We start from the raw sequence: 26,980 nt of genomic DNA on the forward strand, positions 1-26,980 counted from the left end.
TTGTTCTATTTCTTCTTCTAGATTCGATGACCCTCTACCGTTCGCTGCGAAGCTGAACCTCAGAGGCACAAGAGAAGTCATCGAACTCTCCAAAGATATTAGAGATTTGTCTGTAAGTTTGGTTTCATGAAATTTTATTATATTCTACTAGGGAAATCCTAAGACATTAGAATAATAATGTAACCTTGATCTTATGCTTCGACTAGGACAGTCCACAGACTTTTCAACTCTGAATGGGCTCATTAAATTGTTCCCAAAGTCTCAACGAGTAATTGGATGACAGATGTACCAGGGTTCTTTTACAATTTTACTTAACATCGGATTGCGCAAATATCTTCTAATACGGTCCTAGTCTGCAACATGTTTATATTTATTATTAAGTATAAGTTTATTTAGGTATATTTATATATACATATATTATCAATATTTATTAAGTATTTGATAAATTCTAATGTAAGTTTTTTACATATTTTTCGATTTTTTTTTACACAATTCATTTGTCTTTGTAAATTGGCTCACTACGTCTCCTGTTTCGATTAGCTTTGAAAGGCTGTCTGGAAGAAATCGCTTTTAGCGATAAGACTATCTAGACTAGACTAGAAGTTATCTGTTCTTGTTTTTGTGTGTGAGCAATAAAGTGTATATCTATCTATCTAAAATTTTTAATTAATTAGTAAATCAATATTTGGACTGACAATTGGTAAAACCCGTTGTGTAAACGCCGATACTGTTATCTAGTTATCCGGTAGCTCAAAAGGCGTGATATTTCTTTCAATTATAAATATTTGTCTGTTTCAGGTTCTAGTCCACATCTCAACGTCATACTCAAATACGAACCGCGAGACTATAGAGGAAATTATGTACCCCCCACATGCGGACTGGCGTGACACGCTCGAGATATGTGACAAGATAGACGATCATGACCTAAAAGTACTTACTCCCAAGTAAGTGGATCTCGGTGGCTAAGTGACGCCACTAGTCTCGAGAAAGAAATAGATTGGAATCGAAATGCCCGTAAACAATTTAATAAAATGCACATTTCTAAATCGGATCGGTGGTCGGAGTATTCTCGGTAGTGTGGCATCAGACGGTTCGAGTCTGAGATAGTAGCAGTTGAGCGCTTTGTGAAGAGTTCTAGCAGCGAAGTACTGCCACCTTACCTATTTCCGCCGCCAAGCACTAATGTAAGCATTAGTGCGTTCCGGTTTTGAAGTGTAAAGGTGCTGGTGAAATTTCTGGCATATGGGACATTTCAACTTATATCTCAGGGTGATGGACGCAGAGCCAGTGCACCTCTTTGCGATTTGAAGCTCTGAGTGGCACTGCTGTTATGGACAGGCGTGTCGTTTACCATCAGGCGCACGACTTTTCGTTCCATCACTTAGCAAGTAGATAACAAAATAAACATCGCATAAATTAGCCTTGTCTTCATTTTTAATGTTTTTTTACAAGTATAAAAGTTACTTGTGCTTTAGCTACCTCCATAGGTACTTGTTACTAAAAATAATCAGATTAAAGAATGATTGCAAAAAACAGATTACATAGTTTAACAAATCTTTGCAAACTACAATTTTTCGTTCTAGGACAACCACTCACGGCGATACAGGAATTGTTAAAAAGAAACCTCTGTTTTTCAGATATCTAGGCGAGCTTCCAAACACGTATACATTCACAAAGCAACTTGCCGAACACGTCGTATATGAACAAGCAGGAAAGCTGCCCGCTTGCATCATCAGGCCGTCAATTGTTATTGCCAGCGCGAGCGAGCCCATGCCAGGTTGGATTGAAAACTTCAACGGGCCTGTAGGCATACTTGTTGCTTGCGGGAAAGGTAAATGTTGCCAAATAATCACTTCCAAAACTAACAGAATGCTTAGCACGAGTACGAAATCTGTCAGTTTGACGTCACGTAAGTAATCTTTACAGACGTGAAGGTCGGTAGAAAGGGGACATGTTTCTCTATTCTTGCGGGTTTGTTTATTTGTGTTCATAAAGGGTTTGTTGCAATCGTAACACTGTCCAATATGCAGGTTTTCTGGAGATACTTGTTTACTCTTCAAGTTGGGGATCTAAAGTGACCTACCCTGCTTATTAATAAACACTCCGTAACGCAGGCGGATGCTTGTTATTAAACTTGGAAACCTTGCTAATGAATCAATTCAAATCCCTTGAGAAATCCCCAAAACAGAACCAAATTTAGAAATATTCGTCTCCTCCTGTAGGCCACTGAGCTAGTGAAGGGTAACACTAGGTTGTTTAGTTAATTTTAGAGTTATTATTGAATACACTTCGTGAGACGTCATGCTGGTCAACCGGACGCTAGTTTCAATCAATCAACTGGCATGGCGGAAGATGGAGTATGACAATGATTGCCTTCAGATTATGTTTGATTATTTCAGGCATAATGCGTAGTATTTATTCGGACTCAGAACTCATAGCGGACTATATGCCAGTTGATATTTCTATCAAAAGCATCATTGCTACCGCTTGGATCAGAGGAACGAAGAAGTAAGTATATCATAAAGGGTTACTTTACTACCAATCGCCTTTAGCCTTAAAACCTTTGATAGTCAACGTCCTCAGCATATCAGCTACGAAAAGACGCCCATTGTAATGGTTCGGGTTGAATTACTAAATTAAGCAACAAATATTGATAATTTCATGATATCTGTCATCATCATCAACCCATTTATAAGTTCCACTGCCGGATACGGGTCTCCTCTTAGGCGATCAATGTGGGTTTGGGACTTCACACGTTTTCCGAGGGTTGTAAACCTTCTTTGATGTGCAGGTGTCACCACGACGTTTTGCTTCACCTAAAAGCTGATGGTAAAATTTTAATTCTATTTCGCAACTCAGAGGTACCAGTTCGAATTCGCACCCACGGCCTCTGCTAGAGAGGCAATAATTCAAACCATTAGGCTGCTCAAGCTAGGCGGGGTTGGCACAACCTGTATTCCATACTCACACATTTCTTACCCATGTCATCTTTCACACAATCCATCCATCCATCCATCTTTTCTTTGGCCTTCCTCTCCCCTTATGTCCTTCCAAATAATATCTCGTAACCAATAATATCTGTCGCAAGAAATTTATAATTCTCATAATATTTGTCATGGAGTAATTTTCTTGCATGTGGTCCACGGTCAAGTTCCGTAACATTATTCTTCTATTTTCTAATGATCAAATATTGATGACCTACATATAACAAATGACCTATTCCCAATTTCAGGTTAGAACCAACCGACGACGTACCAATCTACAACTGCTGTGCGAGCAATCTGAACAACATAACGATGGGCGAACTTGTTGAAGTCGGGAGACAAATCTCGGAGTCCTATCCCTTGAACGATATGTTGTGGAGTGTAGGTGGATCAATCACTAGCTCCAAGACTTATCATTATGCTAAGGTAGGCATAATTATTTTTGATTGACTACTTTACTATATGTCTTTGCCAAAGTGATCGATTCAACACTTTCACTGTTACGCGAAATCAACCAAAGCTACCATTTGAGGTTGCATCGGTTCACATACACATTGTTTCATAATATAGTTCGTATTATTTTTATAAGTTTCATGTGATAATAAGTATTTCTGACATAGTGATTACATGTTTAGTATACCAATAGTACGAATTGAAGAAAACCATATTCATGTAATTAAATTTGTAGTGAATTGATATTCAATTTTTTTTTGTTTACTCCAATAGTACTTATTCTTAAATATTTCGTTTTGGACTTTTATTTTAATTTCCGGATATTATATGATCGTGTAACGAATTAGCACTAAAATTAAATTAAATGTTAAATTAAAAATTACTCCACTAGTTTATAATAATTATTAATACAAAGTTCACAAACACTCAGAAAAAATTCCTTCGATACGGCCGGATTTTAATCGATACCTTATAGCAAACCCTGTCAGACGCTGTGCCAACTAAGCCACGAAACGAACCAGCGGATCTCACGAATTTTTGTGTGCTTACTATCAGATCTTTGTATTTGGTTTTCAACGACTCTTTAGCCGTAGCGCTTTCTATGAGAAATCTATGAAAGTATTTCGTCACCCAGTTAGGTAACTTTACAGCTTCCAGCCCTGGCCAGAGATGTGGCTATTAACGTAATGAAATTTAATGAAATCACTCCACTACTAGTTTGATATAATTATTAATACAAAGATCCCATATTCATGTATTTAATGTAAGTTTACGTTTCAGGTTTTGCTTTTTCATTTACTGCCTGCCATATTTGTCGACACAATTCTGTGGTTGCTTGGAAGAAAACCGATGTAAGTACAACATTCTTAAAACAAATGATTACAGGTATTGGTTGTAGTTGTGGTTTATTTTTCGAAATATCAAGAAAAGACGTTTTATGTTATGTATACAGGCTTGTGTAATAATACAAGCCCATGCACATATATTAATAGTAATTCCTCCAAGGCCATCCCGGCCCAACTGCAGTACAGCAAATAATACAATGCTACCGTGTCAAACCAAAACACTGTAATATCAAAAACAGCATTTTGAGAAGAAGCTGCGTAAAAGATTTTTTAGTTTTTTATAATTTTTGCCGTTATAACATAAAAAATTGCATTTAACTTACGTTTTACATTAGATATTAAAGAAATCTATCTAGTCATTAAAATTTTGCTTTGGACAGTAAGCTATTTCTATTGAAAACGAATAAATTTCTTTTCCCTCGTTAACAAACGAAACTTGTCATGAAATTACTAAATAGAAATAGAAATAGAAATAGAAACCATTTATTGTAACGCCACATTATAAAAAAAACACAAAAACAAAGACTAATACTTATAACTAAGACAGAAATAACACAAAGAACAGCGTAAAAACATTTCAACAACAAGTTGCATAATACTATACTGACATGTGTGCGGCTGTGGCGTGTACAAAAGGATCCCATTCAGCTAAAGTCACAACCAAGGCTAGGTTGTGACGCTGGTTTTCAATGGGCCCTAGCCTAAATACTGTATTGAACCTTGCAGTGTTTTGGTTCGACACGATAGAATGTCGTTTAATTAAAAGATGGTGATTAATGAAGATGAGGATGGCGAAAGCTGCCCTAATAACGACGAAGAGCTGTTCATGGACTTTGCTAGTATAATTTTGCGTTTTAGTTTATGCCTAGTTATCAATATATTTTTGTATATTTTTAGAAGTTGTAAATAAAGAAATTGTAAAACATCGTATTTTAGAATAAATGCAAGAACACAACGCAATTGATTCATGTCGACCGTAGATTAGGTACCGTTCTTGTACGTGCATTTCATTTTAAGCATGATTGAATGTTTTCCTACCTGAAGCATTGGTTATTTTATAGTACACACATAAAACATTAAAGCTGTGAAATAATCAATTAAACAGTATTGACATAAAGCAAAAAATAAAGCACAATGCATTGACTTACAATTGTAAGTCAATGGCACAATGTGACAAAAATATTTAGACAACATTTAAATCAGAGATAATGAAAGTTGCAAAGGAACGATTTGACAAGAGACATCTTGCCAATGTCAATGTCATGTTGATATTGAGAACAGTATGACCATTTGTGGCAGATTTCTGCCATTTGGGCATATTTAATTTTTATTCATTTTCTTTGACATGATAAGTTATATTAAATGTGACAGAGTTTGGCAGATTTGGTAATATTCGGGAAGTTCTTTATTATTTTTGGGTACAAACTGAAAATTTGTTGTTTTTTGCAACTACGAACAAACATCTGAAGCGAAATACGGGACAATGTTATAAACATAACCTATATCAACTTTATAACCCCGGCTTCTACAGGCTGTACTCAATTGCCTTTTTTGGTGCTTTGATAATGAATAACAAGTATTGATAGGTCTCTTTAATGCACGTCGTCAAAAACACTGCTTCATAAAAGACACGGGAAGTTGCCATCCTTCATTGAGCTGCATTAAAGACAGACCCCCGCGTTGGTTTAATTCGGCAGTAGGAAGCTGTAGTTTACGCTATAGGCAATTAAGTAACACATATTTTATAACTTTCAGGCTGATAAAAATACAACGACGCATCTACATAGCAAACTTAGCCCTACAGTACTATGTAACGAAGCAATGGACGTTTGAAAACAAGAACTTCATACATTTAAGGTCTAAAATAAAGGAAGAAGACAAGAAAGATTTTTATTATGACATTGAAAATATTGATAAATATCAATATTTTATAAATAGCTGCATTGGAGGGCGGAGGTACTTGTTAAAGGAAGCAGACGAGGATTTGCCGAAAGCCAAAGCGCATAGATACAGGTAAGATTGAAGTAACAGATTTTAGTATAATTCATTAATACAAAGACCCGACATGACCTCCGACGACGCTATACCGCAGTGACGGTCTGTCAACTAAGCCACAGGTTAAGATAGCAGGTCGACGAAATTCTTGTATGTGTCTGTTACATTCTAAGACTATGTTTTTCCATCCTCTAAGGTTACATTACATATCTTTGTATTATTTTGTTCGGGTTTCGCGTCGTAAGCGAGACCTTGTGAGAGATTTATGAACCTTCTCACTCAGCCGTTATATTTACAGCTACCACAGCCTGACGTTGATGTCGCTTTACTATGTTATACATATAATTCCACTGGTTTGTTATAATTATATAAAAATTCTGTTAAAAGTATGTGAAGATATCACGGCGATAAAAACATCGCGAAATTCAATAAAAATCAATAATAACAAATTTTATTGTTTTAAAGGTGAATTCACCAACTACGACGGCTGATAGCAACTGCGTCAAACGCTTTCGCAAAGTCTACAAAAATTTAAAGCCAATCATTGTCGAAGTTCTATTACTATCCGTTAAGCTTAACAGTAGATTCTGTTACGAAATGAATGATACGCCTATCCTCCTAACACTCTAAAAATCAATAACCAGCAGTTAATTAATTCCGTTTTGTTTAGATTTCGAATTGTTTATGAGTTGTAATATGAATAAAATAAGAACAGGCGCCGAAAATTTGACACAGACCCGACGTTGACAAGCTCGGCGTATATATGCCACTGGGCAATTTAAAAGTTTTGGGATAACTATGAATTTAATAACTATAGGGTTTCGTTTGAAAACGAATACGTCAAGAGAGATATCTTCATATAAAAGTTATTTGCAAAGTTAGCTATTTTATTCTTAAATAATTTTAAACGTTTTACACTTTTATTTTAGCACCAATTAGCACATTCTCTAGACAATATTTTTAGGTGTATCGTATATTTTATAAAAGACCGGTATTTAATAGTAAATACCTAAACCATTTGGTCTAGTAAAACATTTTTTCCCGCTTCTCCTCAGGTGACTCGTCATACGATCATTAAGGAACCTGTGATGGCAAAAATCTGAATCAATCAAATGAATTCTAGCCATATACTATTTAGTTCCCATAGTAACATGTTGTTTTTTGTTACAGGTTATTGATATTGGAAAATATACTGAAATGCTTATTCTATGGCTACATGTTCTGGTGGCTGTTTAACACAAATTTTGTACAAAACTTATTTAACTTTAATACGATTGAATCCTAAGTGTTTGTTAAGTGTATTTTGTTATAAATAGTCCTGGGTTCCTTAAAAATAAAGTTTTTTTTTAACTACTCTCAGTTTTTTTATATAATCTACCTAAAATTCATTTCATGGGTTAAAAATTACATACGAAATAGTCAAATTTATCTAAAAATCCGTACTAAGCTTCGTCAATAGCTACTGAACACTTTTTATTCATTTTTGTCATATTTCCTTTTTTACAACAATACTATAATTACTTAATAATCAATCTATCTACATTTGTAGTTTTTTTATACACTTACAGCATAACAATTCTTCTCCAAACCTATTATCTGTAATTTCAATAAAATATTATAATTGGTGTGGTGCTGATCGGTTTGAAGTTTTACTTTACCACAATTAAATATTGATACTTGAATATTTATAATATCTAATTACTTATTTTTGGTGTCGGTGCCAGCCATGGCAATTTTACAAACTTGTTATACAGCATTTGAATCCATTAAGTATTTCTTTATTTTTCTTTCCTTGGTTTTCCCCTTTATACTGGGATTTATAAGATTTCCAAAAATCCCTCCCCGTATCCTGCCCAGCACAAAACTTCCTATTATACTGGCAGTATTACCTCGCAATACGGCAATGGACACTTGCTGAACCAACCACGACCCTGAGTCGGCGACCCGACTCTTTAAATAAGTTCCGAGCTTCAAAGCTTCAGAGAATACAAAAGTATCAAGAAAGATCACTCTCCGCCCCTCCCTAGCTTTAAATACCCCACCGCGCCCTTCATATTGACGTTTACATCGACGGAACGGCAACAAGGCTGTCAGCGGGCTGTTCACTAAAGACGATATTGATGTTTAAATTTCGAATTTTTTAGACTATTTAGAGATTTTTGTTTTATTAAAACAAAATATTAATCTACGTAATTTACGGTAGTGTTATTCACTTATTATGTTAAGGCCTTTGTTAGAGCTACTTACTTGACTTTATTTACCTTAACTAGTGTAATTTACTGTTGTTTTAGTATGTACTAAATAAAATCATTAGTATACTTAATGATCATATTATGATTAACATAATAAATAAACTAATAGCAAAGAACCAGCAGAGTTCTTAGTGAAAGAGTTTATCCAGGGTTGTACTGCCATATGTCACCTTACCTATTTCTGCCATGGTAATGTGAGCATTACCACTGGTTTGACTTTAGAGGAATTTAAATGCTGTTGCCTAGTAAATATAACTCAGATTCGCCATTAATGTACGTGAAGGCGTGGTAAAACTTTCTCGTGTAACTGGGCGCTAAAATCGAACAACGATCTATCAGACATCCACAGCGAAGAACGAACGAAATGTATTATTGTACTTAGAACACGTAGTCTTGCACACAGATCTTTATTCTACGGATGAGTTATCAACTTATAACTCAAAACTTAACGATTTGCTCTGAGCTGCACTGCAACTGCTATGGACACTGGACCGGCGTGTCGCTTATCACCAGGCACCAGGCGCACGACTCATTTTTCACGTTACTTGATATCATAAAAAGTTCTCAAGTCACTACTAATTTAGAAAGGTTAGTTCTTAATCCATGACGTCCTCGTCCACCGCCGTGTTAATTAAAAGGGTATCAATCGTGTGATAAAATAAAAAGTAGACACGTTAAATTATTATTCTTTATTTTTAATAATTATTTCTTATAAGTTTACCAAGTACCTACCGACCTATGAGAGAATTCTCATCAACTTATAATATTATTAAAAATAAATTCAATTTATAATAAACACCTATAGTAAATTGTTATAGTACAATAATAATTAATAAATATATCACAACATGAGTCGTTTGTTCGGTTGTTTAAATAAAAACAATATATTTATGTTTTACTAATCGAATCATTCTAAAATATACATATATATGTTTACAAAAGTAAAATTTCGTAAATGAAATTTGTGATAAATATTTGATTAAAAAGAATTGGAATTTATTTAGAAATAATGACTCACTTAGTTTTATTTAAGTAAGTAATTATTTATACAACTTGGCTATTGAACTTAAAAGTATAAAAAAATCTAACTTTAAGAATTTCAGGTAGATTTGGTTTTAAAATGAACATTAATATTTTCCAAATGCGCAATAAAAATCGGCGAATACAAGAAAAATTACCTTTTTTATATATGTGTTCAAATTAATGATAATTTTATTATATTGTTATACAATAAAATTATCATTAAATTACAATAAAAGAAATTATAAAAATTGCAATGTAATTGAAATTGAAAACTGTTAATATTGTTTAATATTTCAAAATAAAACCGATTTTTATTTTGCTTTCCAGAAAGTAATACATCATAGTTTAAAAATATACTTAACAAAGAAAACATACTACGGTAAAGATATTTATTTATACAGTTTGTTTTAAAATTTATAGATATTTCTAAATTTTCAAATCACTGGCACAATAATGATAAATAATCTCATCAATACATTTGAGAATTTGAAACTCTAAATATTTCGTTAAATAGATTAGATTCTCACAGAATTATGGAAAACTCTTGAAATTTTTATGTAAAAAAATTGCATTAGTACTTAAAAAATATATTTATTACGTTTCTTTTTTAAATAAAAGGTTTTTATTTGGCACTGGACGCAAGCTAGATGGCCAGCTGGTAAACAGCACAAGAGAAATTTTAAATTAGATGCTTTCATTACTGACAAAAGTACCTCTGTTTTTCATCACTGTGTGATCTTATATGTCAGAATAAGTAAGGATAATTAAAGTAAATTCAGTCTAAAATCTAACTGTACAGTTAAGCATACTAACACCTTAATATTTTAAATTATATGCTATAACAAACTCATTGCATTTACAACCGAACTTTCTTACATTACAATAACGTGTAGTCTGAACTTGAAAACTTTGGCACAAATAGTATTTACTTGAGCAATTTTAGAATTGAATTTTTTCATGGGACTATCAACTCTGCCCTCTTTGTTATAACCAACGCATTTGTATTTTGGTAACTTTCTAGATATTCAAACCTAAAAAAAATGCCAATTACGATGATATTATTTAGCAATAAAACTGACACTAAATAAGTTAAAGAGGGGGTTATAGATGTGGTTTCCTAATCCTAGATATGTCAATAACTCAATTTCATAGGGAAGGCAGAACTATTACTGACGTTACCGTAGCTAGTTTACCAAAACTAATTAACTACCAGACACATCTTCTACACCAGATTTAAATGGACACTAACAATATACAGTTATCCTACTCACACTTATCTTAAATTACAAGATAGCAAGAGTAGCGGCAAGTCTTTAAACAGTCAAAATGTAGACATCTACATCATGGCAAGATTCAATATCACATTTATGTTAAATTTCAATCAGAATCAGATATGTGAATCATTAGATCATTTTTATTCATTGAGTCTAAATTTTTTAAATTTTTTTCTCTTTCAGTTTCATAATGTTGTGTTGCATTGTTAAAACCATAGCCATCATCCATTACTTCTAAATATTTGCAATCATCGTCTGAATCAGATTGTCCAACAGCTTGATAAATACCCTTACATTCCTTTTCACTGTCACTAGAATCACTTTTATACGCTTCATTGCTTTGTGATTCATTCTTCCCTATTAATGAATCTCTTTGTTCGTCTTTAAATATATTTTTGACATGAGTAATTTCCCTTACTTTATCCTTTAAACTACCTACTGAATCATAGACTTTATCACTCAACCTATAGCTAAGCTCTTTGAACCTCTCACTATGAGTTTTATACAAAGATGGCCGTTTTTCAACATCATTCCGAGGACTGTAGTCTGTATTGTAATCTGTATCAGTTTCGCTAAGAGGTATTTCACAAGGTACGTAAACGCTATCTTTATCTTTTTTGTTTTTGTTTCTGTCAATCCATAGATCACTGCCAATTATGAAGTTTCTATTGTTCTTGCTGTCAAAGGATTTGAACATAATCTTAAAGGTAAGACGGTATATGGTGATGATGATCAGGATAGCTCCAACAACGAAGAGGAGGTACATAGCTCCTTGCTCGACTGTGGGCAGTATGTTTAAATATAGTCCGAAACGCTGCTCCATCGACGGTGGCAGGGCAAACATTCTCTGTGATAGAAGAAAAAGTTTCGTTAGAATGATAGCTTAGTTAGATGAAAAGGATGAAAGCGCATCATGGTTTGCTTAAATATGTTTGTTTAAATACAAATTGGCGTATCGGTTACTGATATAGAAACTGTATATTAATGGCTGAGACACAGTTCTTTATGGCTGAAAATGACGTAAGGGACTTGCCAGCCATCCAGTTTAATCTTGCAAAAGAAAACCTCACGAGAAAATCTAATATAGCATTTGATTGACAAAATTTTCAAGGATATTTAAGCTTTGGAAATGAAACTACTTTTGATAGTTGACTGAGTGGAATGGGACTTGTAAAGAGTCCAAACCTTCACCAACAAGTAGATTTGTTTGAAAAAACCAATAAGCACGATTTAGATCGGAAAAAAATATTTTCATTTCCACATTATAGCAACCGCGATAGTCTAAGGGTCGTATTCTAGAACTCTACTCAATGCTCAAGTCAGGATTTGAGAATGGTTTACAGCACTCGAAATCATACTCAAGTCCCTGCCATTAGGGTCGTATTTCCAGTGCTTGTGTTGCCAGGGCAATCCTGACTTGAGCATTGAATAGAGTTCTAGAATACGACCCTAAGAATTCGAAACGTTAAAGCTGTTACTGAAAGGGACACAGTAAATACTTACAATATCAAACCAAAGCATAGGCAGATGCATGTTAGCGAATCGTTCAGTGTTCTTAATGTTGGTGATGTCCCCAAGAGCCATGTTGATCTGGAACTTCGCGCTCACGTCCAAGGGAAGACCGGATTCTGGCTGGATCCAGATCCTGAAGAGGTAACAAACAGTGATGTGATCTTAGAGTCCAGAGACAAAGTAAGCGTATTCAAGGTAATCTCGACAAGGTTACACGTATACAAATCATTATATTCAATTAATTTAAATCTTAACATCGTATTTGGCAAATTTGGTATATAAGCTGGTATACTACTTAATGAATAACAACAGTCATTATACTTTTAAACCTAACGGAATCTCATCATTAAGGACCACGAATTGGTTAGAAATATGTCGAGCAAATATCGACTTAAATACATGAGTTATCCGTTATTTCTAGTTAATATGTCTGAGTCTCACGGTGGTTTTCTATTTAAAATCTTTACTGCCTTTGATACCACGGGTACCAATATAAGAAAATGAATCTTACCTGGTTTCATGCAGCTCCTGGTTCGGCGCCATCCCCTCAGCTTTGCTGAAGAGCACATCGTCTCCTTTCCAGAAGTGTGGATAGGACAACGCGATGGGGAAACCGTAGTAACAATCTGTCACATCGATCAGACCCTCGGGAAGGCATTTGCCTGGAACGAAGGAATTATGCACTGTGAGTACCAGAGCAATTAATTCTGGGAAACTACTCAGAAACCCGTCAAGAATCGATTAAGCAAATTTTCCAAATTGGCCCTACCGGGATATCGTAACCTCCTCTAGTCACCAAAATCGTACAAATTTAGGCGTATGTAAGACATCGATAGCCGAGTTGGAGATTAATTGCCGTTTATTCTATGTGCAAGGTTCGACTCTGCCTTTTTTGTGGTACCAAGTGAAAAGCCATATAACGGTTGTAGCACCACTCACGAGCTTTAAATAACAAAGACCTGAGGACCACTGGCACTGCGCCCTGAGACACAATTTCCATACGGGAAAGGTATGGTACGTTGTCGAGACTCGACTTCTCGACAAAGTTTTCCCAAATGACTGAAATGCAGATAAAAGAACTTACCTTTCCTACAGAAGCATTTATTATCTTCTTGCACCTTGCCGTTGTCCATCATGTGTTCAGGGAAAGTGTACATAACAGCTTTTAGACCACTTTTTATTCCGTCTTTTGTCGGTATCTGAAACAAAAGATTGACAGTCATTTAAATAAATTGTTAGATATAACTTTTTAATATAAGATTTATATTTTGCTATTTGATTTTAGTCATGGATTTCCAAATTCTTTGAGCTATTGAGGCCGTGTAATTTTCATTGACGAGTTGAACTAACGATGTGCCTTATCCATAACAGTTCACAAATGTCGGAGTTATCGCGTAACATAATAAAAAAAGCAGTCGAACTGAGACATGTCAGATGTTTCAGAAACCAATTACAAAATGCATTTTTCACTTCTCATGCTCTTGAAGTTCGTATTTATGCTGGGTGTAGTCTGCATAAAATAGGATTTTATGTTTTGGTGCATAAAATAAAAATAACCATCACATGAAATATGTCTAATTGTTATAATTTTACATTCAATTTTAATTAAATAATCGTTTATTTGTAATATTGCTGTTTAATTTCCTCGCAATAGAAGTGAAAAGCAAAGTGTATAACACGTTCATAAAACCCTAGTACTAATTAAACTAATACTCGAGAATCACGCGTTTTATGCACTTGTTGTACAATCTACATTTATGCAGTAATTGATATAAAAATACAAAATACGTATTTGAGATTTTTAAATATAGAATTTCCCACCGCATTCTAAAACGAATGGACATCAAATTTATGCATCCGGTAAGTTATGCACACTCTGTTAATTATGCATAAATGAAGTGTTCGATCTTTGTTTCATAATTAAGTTATGAAGTGGTGACCACTCCACCCTTCACTCCGAGGTATAAAGTTGATTATGGACTATCTTCACATCATGTGATTGGCGATGAATACACTGGTTTGTTCGTTTAATTGTCTATTAATAAGTTTATTAATAGTTATTAATATTTTTTTTTAATCTTTGTTTCCTGTTATAATCTCTTTTTGGCTTGAAAGCACTTTATATTGTTTCATGTTGGTGGAAATTACTAAATGGAATTGGATTACTCATATTTAAGTATACTATAATTGCATTATTGGTCCGTGAATTTTTCTAAAATGTATAATTTAATAAATAAACCAGAACGCAGTAATGTCTACATTACTGCTTGGCGACAGAAATAGTTATGATGGCAGTAGTTCTCTGGACGAACTCATAATTTTTTTTAAATAGGGTATACTGTATCTTAACATAAACTATGTTTTTAAACACTACCTGCTACTGTAATTGTGAAAGCGTTGATTTTCTCTGTATAGTCCGCTGGTGGTTTACGAAAAATATTGGGTCATGTTGCCGATGTAACACAATTTTAGTTAAACAAAGTTTGACCTTTTGTTATTAAAACGTGTCATTATAATAGCATCTGTGCTCTACGCTAAATTTAAAGCATAACAAGTTTTAGTAGAATGCGGATGGATCCAATAAGTTTCATTATTAATATATATTTATATTTAGCTTTGATCGTATTATTGAATACGCTAAAAAACATTTATCACAATGTATCAAAAATCTCACAGTTTTACGCTCCTTGTTTCCATGAAAACTATTATCGTTATCTTTCTCGGATTGTAAGAAAGCTATCGAGCTTATCGCTTGTTTGTGAGAAAGTTATAATCTTCGCTCCCTGTTTGTTGGGAAGTTATCAGTTATACAATTTTACAAACTAAATTTGTAAAGAATGATAAACAGCATAGTACGCCATAACCATTTACAAGAATGCCAAATTTACTGCCTCCGCTTCCGAACGGTTACCGTCATGGTCTGCAACGCAGACATCCCGGGTTCGATTCCCAGGCCGGAGAAATATTTTGTATGGCCTATATTTGTTTCTCTCGTGAGTTCAGGTGTAATTTGTGGTTGTCTATGGGCGTGTCTATGGCACCTGGTATCACGGGTCGCCCTAGCGCTGGGCCATGAGTGTGTGCGTTTAAAAATAATGTTATTAATTTTCCATCATTAGCCATTTGTTGAATTCGGCTGTCCTTATTCCGAACTTTCCCCTTGAAGAGGAGCGACGAAGGTGGAATTATATAAGGTTTTGTATCGTCGATTCCCCGATTCAGACGCTACTAATAAGTCTAGAGATCAAGTTACATAAAGCAAATTTTGTTATCAACAAATTGTAGACACTACCTTTTAAATTTAATATTTTATAAAACGTAAAAATATTCTGTGACCTTTGATTAACCGGTTAAATGTAGTGATGGGCGATATTTTCGTCAAATTATTCGAATGAATAGGTGTTATTGAAATCGTTTTTAAACCGTTTAAATTACTTTCGACTAAAGAACGCTATGGATTGTACATAAATGTGTGAAATAGATGGTTTTTAAGAATTGCTATTTACTTTTACAACTCCCAAATTTAACAACTATTTAAACATTTATTGTTGCTGTGCTGTGCTCTATATAAATATAAAACAATTTTAACACATTGACACTCGTTCATAAAACCACTTCTTTCCCTTTAAGAAATCTATGAGCTATCTCCATTGACTTACAATTATATGGACGTCGGGTCCGCGCTAAAAAGTGTTCGGGCGTTAAAATCGTATACAGAGCGTTATTCACGCTTTAGTCTTCGTTTGTCGACTGACAGCGAAGCAAGCAAAATTAGACAGCACTGCGATGACATTACAATTTAAATTCAATGTTTTAGCTTTTTCATATTCCTTTACATGTCACTACGTTTAAATAGGTTGACTTGGGACATTTTTTTCGTGGTTTTTGTATTAGACCCGTCGTCCATTTATTTGTAAGTCAATGGCTATCTCACAATGTTGTAATAATATATATATATGAGACGTGAATTGATTTTGCATATTCTTTGATTCTGTGTTCCTCGCTGCGAAATCTTAGCAAGTGTCTTATGTGTCTGCTGGCTACATGACAGGTTTTGTTGTGTATTACATAAAAATTTGTAGCTACTGTTAATTACGCATTTATTTTACATATGATGGTTAATTCCGTTTAGTAGCTCCGTTAGTATTACCGATAGTGTGAGTTTGCTGCAATTTCAATTGTTTTTCTGATCAAATTTTTATTAGTTCCGTTGTTAGTGCGTTTACGAATCCGAATCCTAAAAATGACGGTCCGATGTCACAGGGATCATTTTGGTGGGTTCGAGTTTTTAAGATAGTTGTAGTCTCGGATTCGGAACGAATACGGGTCGGATGCCTTGTGCAAACGAGCTTACTTATATATTTTTTCCCGAGTACATGATACATTTAACACTTTCGAATAATAATTCGAATGATCATAACATTTTGCCCATCTCTATAAACCATCACACTGGTGTTTTGTTACGGCTAAACAGCAATTAATCAATAACACATTTGAGAATATAAATATATTGAACAAAACAAACAAATACAATCGAATTGAGACAATCGTTTTTTTTTAATTCGGTTAAAAAATCCGGAACATGGCTAGGGTGCCAAAATTCCCAAAATATTTTTAAACGTGAACCTTACGAGAAAAACTAATTTAAATAACAACGATAGTTTATGACGTTACGACAGCACTTGCTACACACGTATACTTTTTTGCAACGCTCTTTCGCAAAGTCGGTTAAGAAACTGATTAATATGGATATTATATTTAAACAAATTTAAAAAAAAAACTTCTTTAACTTTACTTTTAACTGACTAGTGTGTCTTTAAGTAACAATGTTAGAATTATAGTATCATATTGGAGCTCTACAATAATTATAATTAGCTCCTTGTGAAAGATTTCGTCCAGGGAAGTACTGGCACCTTATCCATTTCTGCCGCCATGCAGTAATGTAAGCATTACTGTGCTGGTGAAAATACAGGCACATTAGACTTGTCAACTTATGTTTCAGGGTGATTGGTGCAGCGGCATTGTCCCTCAGATTTAAAGCTTTGAGTGTCACTGCAACTGTTATGGACAGGCGTGTATCTTACCATCAGGCTCACGATTTATTCCTCCCGTCACTAAATATTCAAGGTCGGCTTTTAAAACTAAAAGTTATAATTATAATAGTAAGTATATCCTGTTATTATGATTCCGAACTTATAAATACGGGAATGATAAATAACAAAACAAAGTTATTCGATACTAGTATACATTCCGCAAGATGGCAAATGAATAATAATAAATGTTTAATACTAATTTAGATTTTATATTACCATTAAGGAAATTAAGGACGTTGAAAAAACGAATTAAATACATTTTTCTCTTGTTTGGAAATATGAATATGAGTCTATATATTTCATATATTGTTTCATATATTATAGACCTGTTTAGAAAATAAAGGGCGTCATAAACACCATCACAACATAGGTTAGCAGGAAAGTTACAATAGAACACATAAGAAGTAGTTTTAACATACTCGCTAATTCATCAATATTTAAATATTGGTTTCCTATAAAACTGCAGTTTTATAAAAAAAGCGCGTACTGCGGTAATGATCATTAAAAAAAATCCCGTTAACTTACCATAGGCGCAGCTCGACAAAGACTCTTCCTATAAAACAAAATGCTTTCATTTTTCTTCAGATCTCCCTTAAACTTGGTGCCATCCGAAGCATATTGTACATTGGAGCAATGTTTTCCGTCCCAATGAGGAAGGTCGGTTGAGCCCTTGTATGTGTCTATGAGTCCAGAGATGGAAATATCATTGCTTCCAGTGAATATTGTTTCGTAATCGCCGTTGAAGTCATACATCTGTGGGAAGGGACGGTGATGAGAAAATGAGTACGGCAATGAATTATTATGTTTTTATTAAAATAGAATACGGGCGTAAGGGCTGGTTTTATTACAAGTAATAATAAGCCAATTTTGGTAGAAGATAATTTTTTTTTTTCATTTAACGCACGTTTAGCAATAATTTTTCTTGATGCGATGATGTGACCGAATACGGTACATATTTTCCTAAAAAAATTGTGATACATAATAAATAGGCTATCGTTAGTGCAACTCTCTATCCTTTGATCCAGAACAAAGTTTTTCTGTTTTAGAGCAAAGATAAATAAAACGATGGTACCCATTAGGTTTCATTCTGCACACACAGAAAACCCTACCACCGCTAAAATGTTGCAAATATAATCAGCCACAATCGTTAATAAAAAGCCTAACGAACAAAAGGTTCCGGTATTGAAACTTACCCTGTCGATTAATCCCAACCGATCGAAATATATCCATCCTGGCATGAAGGTGTTGCCCAAAGTCATGAGATCCGATTTGTACCCCATCATGAACTCTTTCGCAGTCATCTTAACGAGAGGTTTGCTGTTAGTTACGGTAATGAGGTTGTTCAGTCCAAATCGCGTCATGAAACCTTGCGGTGCAACTACGTGGGCTATACTCTGAAATAGAAACAAAAGATAATAGTTAATATAGTAAGTGTTTATTGTATCATATTTACAAAAACGGTAATGATATTAACACGATACAATTTTTTCTAAGTGTTCCATCTTTTGTACTTGGTGAAACATGACGTTCAATAAAACACTTAATAACAGTAAATAGCGATATCTCAGATACAAAGATCCGACAAACAAGCTCATAGAGAAATTCGTGGTGTCCGCTGGTTCGTCCCGTTCTGGCACGGTTTGCTAAAAGACGTCGGTCGGACAGATCGAAAGAATTTGTTCCAAGTATTCGATCTTTGTATTAATAATTATAATATAAAGAAAAAAATGGCAAACAGCCAACTGCCCACTACCATTAGTACTCATAATTGTGAGAATTAAAAAAAACTGTAGTATTTATTACTTTAATTACAGTGCTCGAATGTTACTAAATCACAATTTAAAAAAAAAAGACAGTTTTAGTTATTAAATGGGTGTATTATTTTATTGTTTAGTTTTTTTATTTGCTAGCATTGTTTGAGAAAAACATTATATTTCGGTGGGAACAAGAATTGCCTGATACGTATATGTTATTATATCTCGCAAAGCTTCGTGGTATATTTATTTGTGATATGAAATAAGTATTTTTCATTTTTCATTTTTCAATTAGTACAAAACGTATAATTGCAATTAGTATTCAATTGTACTTCTATGGACGAAATCATTCACAAGGAGTTCTACTACTAAACAACATCAGCGACGGCATCAATGCATGCAACCGCCTATAAATAGCTACTGTCGCGATGCAATTATTTTTGCCTAATGTAAAATCGACTAATCCAATCATAGAAATAAATGGAGAAAAGTTAGACCTTGTTAATAAAGCTGTCTTTTTGGGAGTGACTTTAGATAGTAAACTTCAATGGTTTCCACATATATCATCCTTAGCCAGCAGATTAAGCTCTGCTGCATACGCAGTTCATAGAATACGTGAGCTTACCGATGTTCCTACTGCTAGACTAGTTTACTTTAGTTACTTCCATAGTATAATGTCCTACGGGATTCTCATGTGCGGTAAAGCGGCAGATATACAAACCATATTTGCGTTGCAAAAACGAGCGATTCGTTCTGTGTACCGTTTAGGTTCTCGGGTTTCTCAAGTTTAAGGCGACTGATATCATGAGTGTGGCATCACAGTACAATATTTTCTATGCCCGTAAAAATAGACATAATTTCATTAACAAAGAAGGTATCCGTAATTATTAACCTGAGAACTAAGTCCAAACTCATGGTACCACGATTCGTTTAAATAGGGTAAACGATTTTTTTATGAGGAACTGTATACGTTTTTATAATAAGATTCTGGAGAATATATTGGGTAATTTTCAGGCAAGTTTTTTGTACTCAATTTTGGTGACAATTTATTTTTATTTAAATATTTATAGAATATCATCATGAAGCGTTATTTAATATTCGAGTGTGGTAACCTGAAATATTCATTAATATTTCATGATGATACATTCGAGTAATTAAATAATAAAAATTGTCACCAAAATTGAGTACAAAAAACTTACCTGAAAATTACTGTATTAATACTATCATTTCCTAAATTTAAAACCTACATTAAAAGTATTTTAATTGAAAAGTCATATTACAAAATTGAAGAGTATGTTTTAGATAAAGAAGTATGGAAAGACAACAAGAGTCTAGATTTCGCACAATTATGATTCGAAGAGTATTCCGTAGCATGTAAGTTTATTTGAAAAGAGCAATCCCTAGAGTTTCTTGCTTGTTCTCCTCAGGGAGGTCAGCGTAGTGAACGAGCAGTAACTTATAAAAATGACGTTTTCGAGTGTAAGAAATAGTACCTATGGAAGAAATGATTATTTGACTTGACTTTGTGAAAGAGTTGTTTCAAGGAAGTATTGCGATTATTTACTTCTGCCAGACTAATGTAAGCATTATTGCGTTTCGGTTTTGAAGGGTAAGGGTGCTGGTGGATTTTATTTTTTATAATAACAAGTGACGAACAAGTCGTGCGCCTGAAGGTAAGCTACACGCCTGTCCATAACAGTTGCAGTGTCACTCAGAGCTTTAAATCCGAAGGGCACACTGAGCCATTTGACAAGTCCCATGTACCTGTAATTTCACCAGAAGCCTTCAAAATCGGAACACTTTCACAAGGAGCTCTAATAAATTACGAGTACATAGAACATGTCAACTTATGTCTCAGGGTGACGGGCGTAGTGACCCTAAGATAAGTTAAATTAGAATAAGTTTAAAGCTCTGAGGCCCACGACTTGTTCGTCCCGTCCTTGGTTAACAAAAAATAAACGCGCGTTTTTATAATTACTAGAAGTTGCCGTGTGTAATCGCTTTAAGATCTTTAGCCTCCTTATATGATTGCAGTATCTCTCTACATCATTCAATCCAAAGTACATCCGGAGATTGCACAGTTTGATTTACGAAATCATTTCTTAACGCGAATGAATAGAATAACTAATCATAAAACCATATTTAACTGTTATCTTACGACATTAACTGTGATAAAAGACAATTTCAACATTATTGCTATATGAATTATGTTTCTTGAAACTGTTTTATTAAGATGCGATTTCTTAAAACCATACATAAAGAGCGGTGGTAGCTTATTTGGAGAATAATTTCTAACACCATAAACAATGGTTTTTGTTCGATGACTTTGACAAAACATAATGAATTTACCAAAAATAAACTTTTCATATCGAGTTCTTAGGCTTTCGTTATTATTACGCATAGGAAATGAAACTATTTTTCCGGATTTAAAACGAGTATATTTGTTTTTTCAAACAAACCATGGAACAAAAAAACATGGAAAAATTCGTAAGGTCCGCTGGTTCGTTCCGTGGCTTAGTTGGTATAGCGTCTGGCACGGTATGCTAGAAGATGTCGTGTCGTATCCGGCTGGATCGAAGGAGTTTTTTCTAAGGGTTTGATCTTTGTATTAATAATTATAACAAACTAGTGCAGTAATTTCACAAAAAATAATTGAATATCAATTTAATAAAAATTTAAATACAGTGAATAGCGACATCTCTAGCCCGGGCTGGTAGCTGTAAAGGTATAGAACTGAGTGACGAAATGCTTTCATAGATTTCTCATAGATGGCGCTACGGCTAAAAAGTCGTTGAAAAACCAAATACGAAGTCACTACAACAAGCACATACGTAAGATCCTCTGGTTCGTTCCGTGGCATAGCGTCTGGCACGGTTTGCTAGGAGACGCCGGTTCGAGTCCGGCCGAATCAAAGGAATTTGTAAGTGTTCGATCTTTGTAAATTAATTACTAGTTCATTAGTTTGAGAATTTTCGTGGTCGAGTGGCTTGCACACCGATTTTCATGGTGTCGCCAGCTCTGAGGTCCCGGGTTAGATCCCCGCATGGGTTATATTTCTTTGTTACGCGATTACTCCACTTTGTGAACCGATTTCAATAAATAAAAATATTTCACCTCTAAAGTTTGTAAAGTAGAGAACAAATCCATTTCAATAAAACTAGGCAAATAAATATGATCCTACAAACTTTTGAGGTCAGTTTTTTTAAAGTTATAATTAAGTCTTTTACGTTAACCATTATTGAGGTAATGTAATATTATTCTCATTATTATTTATTGCCAGTAGAAATAAAACATGGATTGAATGGAACATTTTTTATAATTACAAATAATGAAGTAAGCACGTTTTGAATCAAGCCTTTGAAGCACGTGTTTTTTATAAATACATGTTGCAGTTATAGTTTCTTTTTCTTTTGAAACAATTGTGGGAAAGATATAGCATATGATTTTTATGTTCGCGTTCAATTCCCGGCCGAGTTCAGTTTTCTGAACACGAAACAAGCGAAACAACATTTACAGAAGCGTGAAAATACGCTAAAAGCGCCAAAAGTTATTTTAAATTATTTGAATATTTACAGTCTGTCTTTTTTGAAGAAAGAGTAAAATGACAGTTCATTGCACAAAAGTGTTGCCCGCTTGAGATCAGCTAGTGATTGCAATCGACAAGTATTCTATCGACTATCGATTGAATATGGTTACGCTTATGGAATAAATAGCCGATGTTTATGAAAAATACAAAGAGGAGACATATTGCGACTGCGAGTACAATATAACAATGGTTTTCGTATGTTGTTGGGGCCGCCGCGGTTCTGCAGCGCGTCAGGCATGTTTGCACAGGCTCGCACTGATGTCTTTTATGCCATTATGCGCAAAAAGTCGGCCTCACTGCTCTGCAGACTGCGAGCCAGCTCCAACCCAATACTGAAGACCATTGCCAGGAGAATTGACTCTCCCTTTATGCGGCAACTTTTTTCGCCTCGTTTTTAATTGATTCAAATGTTTATGTTTTTATTTTAATTTTAATTTAATAATGTTTAGATTTAGTGCCTACTAACATAATTTTTTAAAAATAAAATTGTTACTAACACATGTGGACTAAATAGTTGTCTGAAATAAATATATTATTATTATTATATTTTAAAGCTTTTTGATTTTCAACATTTTAATTCAATATAGATCAAATCCGGTTAAATAAAAGTTTATCTCAATACTGGTAAGCCAATTTGTCAAAGTAAGAATGAAGAAATAGTAATCAATACAACGTCGTAACATTCTTCTTTCTTCAGACTTTTTAGCTATCTGTGAGAAAGGTTCGTTCCGTGGATTAGTCTGGCACGGTTTGCTAGGAGACGTCGGTTCGAATCCGGCCGGAACTAAGGATGTTTTTCTAAGTGTTCGCTCTTTGTATTAATAATTATTGCAAACTAGTAGAGTAATTTCATAAAAAATAATTGAATATCATACTGGTAAAACATTTTGACATTCAATAAAAATTTTGTAATTTATTTTTAGCTGAAACTCGTGCACGATTGTCGCATTTAATATAGTTTGTATATTGCAAAGGTCTTATGACCTTTGCAATATACAACTATATAAACCCTTGTCCTTTTTATTTTATAAATTGTCCATCATTCTTAATCTTTATAATAAAAGTAAATAAATTTATCAAGCAATTTATATGTTCAAGATAACCACGTTAAAGTTGATATTGACCATTTCGTTAAATTAAATGTTTTTAGTGCATCTTCCATACTCATGAATTTTTATGTGTTTAACATTTTCCGGTTAAGCTATTTTAAGTTTAAGGTTTTCTTGGTAATTTGTTTTCTTTTTTAATGAGGTATATAAAATGGCCGATAATTTACATCTTTGTTATATAATTATTCGATCTATATTGTTGTGCTCAAAAGTGTCCATGATGATTTGATTCTTTTACAGTGCTTCTATGTTCTCAATGTCCCTCGGCAATCATCGGATTTCCGAATGTACACGAATATTAATTACCATGCTCAATAATAAATAAAGTATGCTTCTTTTATATAACTATAAATGTATTTTTCTGGTTATTAATAATATCAATTCAGTCCGTATCTGAACGCATTTCTTCATCTCACATAGTCATGTTAGTATGTTCGCCATCGATGGAATAATTAATACAAGTACACACTGTAAATTATCTGTCCGTACCAAAGGCAAAGTGTAACTGAATAAAACCCGACGACAGCCGAAACACGAAGTTTGCCGAAGATTGGAAGAAAATACGAGCACTGTAACACCCTGTACAACATTGTGGAATGAAAATAATAGTAGTATATGTGACTGTTATATAATAAAAGGCATTAAAATACGAGTGTGGGTGTGGGTAAGTACTCAGAGGCTTTACCTATACACATGTTATAAGCTCTTTAAGATGTGTTCAGGAACCGCATGTTACGATTGGCATTGCAGCATTGATCAGAGCTATTGGCAGTAATTATTAGTAAAATAATGAAAAAGCGTAGTTTTTTTTATTCATAGACACACTAGAGTCGGCCCCCAACTATCATATCGTACGTTATCAAGTAACGTGTGAGATTCGTCAAAATTGTTTGCTATTGATATTTCATTTCGAATAAAACTTCATCTCGACTGATATTAGAATTGAGGTCGAATCAAATTGTTTTGGTTTTCAGCGATGTTCGAAATTTGAATGTAATAATAAAATCGAATTTGACGCTATAACATTGTCACAGAAAAGAAATTTGTTCTAACAAAAAAGTTTATCTTTATGCTGGTCGTAATTTGTGGTTTTTGAACATCATAGAGGGTTTATGATATGCGTGTAGATAAAGAATATTGTAAATATACATAGAGTTATTTGTAAAACATTAAATAGCTCGCAGGACTATATTATCAACATCATAAACAACAACTTTTATATTTTTATGTACTTGTAATTAACAGCACATCAAGCTATACATTTTTGTTCGAATATTACCTCCTTGGCAATGGAACAAGATCCGTCAACGTGTAGATAGACGTGCTTAAAAAATTACTCAAATATTCTGAACAGTTAGTCTGGTAGAAAAAATGCCAGCTTGATTTATTTTCGTATACAAGTTCAAGTTCAGATGTGCTAAATTTGGCAGAAATGCACAGATACGCACTCAGGTAGTGTGGCCTTGTTTAAATAAAGTGAAAGTATAAGATTTTATGGTGTGTTTTAATACAAATAATAATAATATATAACACATACACTCATGGCCCCGCCCTAGGGAAATCCTGTATCACGGGTGCTATAGATACACACATACATAGACAACCACAAATTACACCCAAACTCACGAGAGAAATAAATGTAGGCCAGATAAATATTTCTCAAGAATAAAAAGTTATAATATCATGTTTGGAGTTCTTTGGTCATCGCATATGTAAATCTTGCACTTATATTTGTTTATTTTTTCAAACACACTAACGGATTTAAAAAGTCAAATATATGCGATTTATATACAAAAACACTTTGGTTTTTTTGTTTCCAATATATCACTTTGCTTATAATATTTTTTGTACACGCACATGAATGGACTGAAAAATGTATGACTTTACATAAAATGATATTAAAGGTGTCACTTTACGTTGAATACAAGGAATTACAAATTTTCAGTAATAAATTAAACACGTTTTATTAAACGTATTCGAAATACGAACTTCAGTACAGGTGTACTCAGTCTGGACTTAGTACAATGCTATCATGCCATATGCCTGGATATGTGGCATGATAGCATGGAATATTAATTTGTGAAAAAAGGAGATACGTACTAATGGAATTAGACTCAAAGAAGAAGAAGAAATTTCAATGGAACGTAGTTAATATGTAATGATTAGGGGCGATTATTTGTCCTAATTTCGACTCTGTTAATTGGCAATGATCATGAATCCAACGCTAAGGTCGCAACCTGCGAAAGGAAGTGAATGTATGAGGGAAAGTATAAAATTTTTTTTCGGCTACTTTTTGTTAGTTAAGTATGAGCTTTTAGAGCTTTTACGATATAATTTCTAAGTTGCGTACATTTGTAGCAATACTTCTTGCTAACGGTAAAGGTTTGTCGTCCAGACCTGCACTGTCGTCCACTAACTAAAACGCGGCTAATGACAAATGGTCAAATATCCGTTTTAAATAGCAAAAAATAGAGCACAAAATTATCTTTTAAAAACAGTTAAAATTAGTTAACGTGTTCAACTTATCGGAATTTACCCTAACGATAGCTGAAATATCATAAAACAATTTCAATTTTCTAAAACTGGGTTATGGTATTTTATGATATCACAAAAAAATATTTTGTCATTTAGCCGCGTTATAATGTTAAAGTACTTAATATTATTTACATTCAGAGAATTTTAACTATAAAAAAAAGAAAAGTATAATACTAATGAAATCTATTAAAATTAATTTTAATTTTTTTCCGCATTTTCATGAAGAAAAATAAATAAAACAAGCTGAGTCTTGATGAGTTGGGAATTATAGTCAACTGTTAGTGTCGCCAAGAAGCATATAGATGGCGCTGTCATAATTTTACGAAATAAACATTGCGTATATTTATTTAACAAGAAATTATTTCCTTATTACAATTAAATAAAAAAATAAATAAAATATTGATGAGATACATGTAAATAAATAAGTTCAACTTAACTTCTAATCATAACAAATCAACATTTAGACAATAAATTCGAAAATAATATTGTTTCCGTTGCATCCGTGTAACTATTTTAAGATTGCTACATTTGACATAAGAACAATATTACTTAATGTTAAGTCGCG

General features: G+C 33.7%; 2 protein-coding genes across 2 annotated transcripts in view; one reads left to right on the forward strand and one right to left on the reverse strand.

Moving 5' to 3' along the window:
- Nucleotides 1–13: 13 nt before the first annotated feature.
- LOC113232205 (fatty acyl-CoA reductase 1-like) lies at nt 14–7,592 on the forward strand (the record flags this gene model as incomplete). The annotated part of the gene is made up of 8 exons (XM_026466849.1): nt 14–112; nt 799–944; nt 1,638–1,831; nt 2,400–2,508; nt 3,233–3,410; nt 4,218–4,288; nt 6,038–6,295; nt 7,448–7,592. Coding segments are annotated over 8 exons (1,170 nt in total), but the record flags the coding sequence as incomplete, so codon positions are not given.
- A 2,340-nt stretch (nt 7,593–9,932) lies between these two features.
- The window catches only part of LOC113232195 (scavenger receptor class B member 1-like), a 72,893-nt gene continuing 55,845 nt past the window's right edge, over nt 9,933–26,980 (reverse strand). The window contains exons 5-10 of the mRNA XM_026466838.1: nt 18,625–18,825; nt 17,957–18,184; nt 13,423–13,537; nt 12,850–13,000; nt 12,330–12,471; nt 9,933–11,673 (exon numbers count right to left, since the gene is read on the reverse strand). Coding sequence (XP_026322623.1) covers nt 10,930–11,673; nt 12,330–12,471; nt 12,850–13,000; nt 13,423–13,537; nt 17,957–18,184; nt 18,625–18,825 — 1,581 coding nt within the window. The 3' untranslated portion in view covers nt 9,933–10,929. The remainder of the gene's footprint in view (nt 11,674–12,329; nt 12,472–12,849; nt 13,001–13,422; nt 13,538–17,956; nt 18,185–18,624; nt 18,826–26,980) is intronic.

This window comes from Hyposmocoma kahamanoa, unplaced genomic scaffold (genome assembly GCF_003589595.1).
Source record: "Hyposmocoma kahamanoa isolate Upper Pololo Valley unplaced genomic scaffold, ASM358959v1 67, whole genome shotgun sequence".
NCBI lineage: Eukaryota > Metazoa > Arthropoda > Insecta > Lepidoptera > Cosmopterigidae > Hyposmocoma > Hyposmocoma kahamanoa.